This window comes from Alnus glutinosa, chromosome 1 (genome assembly GCF_958979055.1).
Source record: "Alnus glutinosa chromosome 1, dhAlnGlut1.1, whole genome shotgun sequence".
NCBI lineage: Eukaryota > Viridiplantae > Streptophyta > Magnoliopsida > Fagales > Betulaceae > Alnus > Alnus glutinosa.
In genome coordinates this window covers 42,923,918-42,927,694 of record NC_084886.1, presented here as the reverse complement: position 1 = coordinate 42,927,694, position 3,777 = coordinate 42,923,918, and the positions used below count along the sequence as shown (strand labels likewise).

Sequence of the window (3,777 nt, the reverse complement as noted above, 5' to 3'; positions counted from 1 at the left end):
CATGCACAGATATATTGATGTTCTCGACCAAAATCGTTTCGTTTACGAGATAGTAGAAGATGAGTTCATCTTGATTGTTGCTTCTTCTTTTGGAGCCGGACGCAGCAAATATCTAAAGTTTATCTCAGAAAGCTGCGGATAAACATGAAATGTACCTCATAGGCCATGTACATCCCCATAAACATCTCACTCCCTCCACAAGTATCACCCATCGTTGCAGCACACCATCACCGTTTCTTGTCCTTTTGCACCCAGGTAAGGGTTAGGTTCCCGCTTTCCCTTTCGCTTATCTTGAGCGCTAGCTATGACCAGAGAGCAGCCACAGGTAACCAATCAGAGACTTCTTTCTAAGAATATATAAAATCCTTTATTTTTAGCTTTAAGGCTCTTGGTAGTTGGTAGGTGGTTTGGTCGGCAATATTAGAGGGAAATAGATGCTTTGTTCTCCTCTATTTTACCAAATGGAAACAGAGGCCACCATTGCATCCATTGTAGAGCTGAATAAAATATACATACATGTGGGTAGTCCACGTTCTTCTCATTTGACATTGAACGCAACTCGTTTTTTCAACCCTTTGAAATAATCCAACCAAGAAACAAAGAAATGAACTGAGGATATAAAGGGATGGTTACGGCTTCTTGTTGCTGCAAAACAATTCCTTTTCACTTTCTGGGTTGTTTCTGTGTCGGTTTTGTTTGAGCATCTGGTATTTGGCTTAGACATGCATGGACATTTGGCTTGGTATGTTGACATGCAAGGTGACGAGTGTCCTACGCGACAAATCGACGTGGCCTACATCAAACGCAACGTCACGAGTCACACCGTGTTGCATCGCCCCCGAAGAGTCATTCATGGTGTTCATACTGAGAGAAGATGAAGTTGAAGAACTGAGGGAACTATATATGCAGTTGCTATCTTTTGTTTGCGTACCAAGAAAATGAAAATGATGGTGGAATGGAGGCAAGCGAAACTTGTGTGTGGCTTAAGGGGTTGATCGCCCTTGGTATTTATAAGAAGGCCTGTGAGACAGACCACCTTGACCCACTCTATTTTATGAAGCTAAAACAGAGGAAAATGCAGGTCAGCGAAATGACTAAAGATTGCAGAAACGTAAACAAGTGCAGATAATGATGAGAAATGAAATCTAAAATCTGAAATCTAAAAAGACAATACACATTTCATTTTCATTTCTTCTCCCCTGTTATTGAGCCCCAGCCTCATTTCTGTCCACCGTCGAGAGTTACCACCGGCGACGCAAAGCCCAAGTTTGTGTGTTTGCTTCTGTTGGCATCATTTTTTGTTCGGATTGGGCTTATTCTGGTTGTTGATTCTAGAGAGCTGCTATTTCGTTGATTTGGGTATTTTTCTTTCAAGTGTTTTTTTGGTGTTTGATTCATAGCATCGGTTCATGATTCTTGTTGGGTTTTTTTTAACTGCCCATTATTGTGTTATATTTAGTTGTCTCGGGCTTCTCGGAGGTGCTGGAAGCTAGGAGAACTTCTTCGTCCTAGTGAACAACAGCTCGGCGAACAGAGGCGCTGGCGTCGTCCTCGTCGACGACGGGTTTGGAAAATGGTGGTGGTGAGGTATATGGGAAATAGGAATAAGATGGTGCTTCATGGAAGACGTGTATGAATTAAGGTTAGAGCCATAATGGGTAAAACAGATTAAAAAGCTCACGTGGAAGTTATGTGAATCGACTTCCGTCACGTTTTAATGTCGAAAACAGACGGAATGCTCTTCTGAGACTCATTTTGATAGTTAAAACCCCGAGTTCGACAGATTTGTTAGTTCAGTATCCTTCCGTCAAAATGCGTTATAGTGCGATACCCTTTTGTGAAGTTGTCTCTATTCTAAAAGAATAAATCTGTATTATTTGATTATGGTGTAATTCATCTTTATGTTTAATTAGCTTGTCATAGCAAGTGTAACAAACTCAATATTTGTGGTGAAATATACGCACTGCATATTTTATTTGGAATGCAAGCCAAAACAGCTTCATTTCTATTTTATTATATATGTTACATACGGACACGGCATCAAGTCTTACTTCTTCCTCTCTTTTTCAAGAACATCGATCTCCGGCCTGTGGGGGGGGGGGGGGGGGGGGGGGGTGTGAGAGTAAAACAATTTTAGAGGTAGACTTTTCATATAGTCTATGATTGATTCTGCCAAGGGCATCTCAAATGTTTTAGGCTGATGGCCGTTAATTACTCTAATACCTGTCTGCTTTGAGGATTCAGAGTTGGGTTCCCTTTAGATGACAAATGATTTCCATGGGGTACTCTTCATGCATAATCATCAACTGTTCTGCCACCTGCTTAATTACCAAGAATTTAATATATAGCATATATATATGGACAACAAATTCAAGCAGAAATACCTAAATATGAATCAAATAATATCCAGAAGATTAAAAAGTCGAAACATTAATATAATGTAGTTAAAGCTTAAACTCAAGTTGATGAAAACAACCATTATTAATTAACTAACAAAAAATATTAAGCATATATGTCAAGCCAATTTTTTTTAATCTGTAAATTGTTTTATCTCAATCAACTTATATAACTTATTCTTCCTGTAATTAAGTTAAGAGAAGTATGTACACAAGTTAAATGAAAAAAATATGAACTCACTTAATTAGATGTCAAAATTTTTTCTTTGACAAATAACTGAACAACTAATCCAATAATCTCTATTATTATGTTTTGCCAAAAGATATAAAAAAGAACAAGTAACCAAAAACATAAGGGAAAAATTGTAAAAGGTATACATTACCTCTTCAATGCTACCATCCTCGATCTCCGTGTTGAAAGAGAATAGCATTCTTTCATGCAGCAAGTTCTCTAAATCTTCCACGTAAAGCGATGCTGCAAATTAATTAAGGATATTAGTTAACTTTTTAATTAACATGGATGAATATATATATATATATATATATATATGACCCCAAAAAGATGTATATATATAGACCATTGGATTGAGAGAACCAGGAGAAGATATCGGTGGCTAGCTGGTGGGATTTCTGGAGGGAGTCGTGGCCGCCCCACTGGTTCTGGACTGCCATTTGGAGGCCGTTCCATCGGGAGAGAAGGAAGGAGATCTCCTCCCCTAGAGATGAGACTGCATCCGTACCCTTCTGACGAGAAGTACCAACGCGGTTTCCGGTGTGGAAATCCATCTCGGAAAACTTTGGCCCCTGACACCTCCGGGAAGCCTTTTTCACCGCTCTGGCCTCTTCTCCTCTCCTCTCCCTCCTCCAGCTAGGGTCCAGAGAGAGAGAAAGAGAGGAAGAGAGAGAGAGAGAGGTGGATTTTGAGGATGTCAGGGAGAGAAATTGGGATCGGGTGAGAGAGTCTCGGGGGAGGTTAGAAACTATTTCATGCCCGACACATCTTTCCCGGTGTCCTTACATGCAGGCGACACACGTGAGTTTCCCATACTCGCGAAAATCCGGACAAGTGTCCTAAAAAGGTACAATATTATGTCAAAATTATTCATATATATCTTTTAGATTGTTTTTAATTAGTATAACAAGTCTTGACTCTTGAGTCGTTCAATGATGTTTGTTCTAGATTGTCCAATAATCAATATGAGCATGTTTGACAGCAATTTTGATTAGGGTTTTGCGGTCGTACGCGGTTTGATATAAACGTGAGAAATATTTTTTTGGTAATTAATTAAGGTTCATATTAAAAAATATTTTATATTTTAAATTGTTTGATGATGATTTTAAGAAAATATGTTTTTTATTTTTAAAATGTTATCAAACTAGT

At 38.8% G+C, this 3,777-nt stretch overlaps 1 protein-coding gene across 1 annotated transcript; it reads right to left on the bottom strand.

Moving 5' to 3' along the window:
- Window positions 1-2,182: 2,182 nt before the first annotated feature.
- On the bottom strand, window positions 2,183-3,350 carry LOC133864981 (uncharacterized). The gene is made up of 3 exons (XM_062301443.1): window positions 2,975-3,350; window positions 2,780-2,871; window positions 2,183-2,318 (listed from the first exon to the last, which is right to left on the bottom strand). The coding sequence occupies exons 1-3, from the start codon at window positions 3,180-3,182 to the stop codon at window positions 2,241-2,243; spliced, it is 378 nt and encodes a 125-aa protein (XP_062157427.1). The 5' UTR covers window positions 3,183-3,350; the 3' UTR covers window positions 2,183-2,240.
- Between the last annotated feature and the right edge of the window lie 427 nt (window positions 3,351-3,777).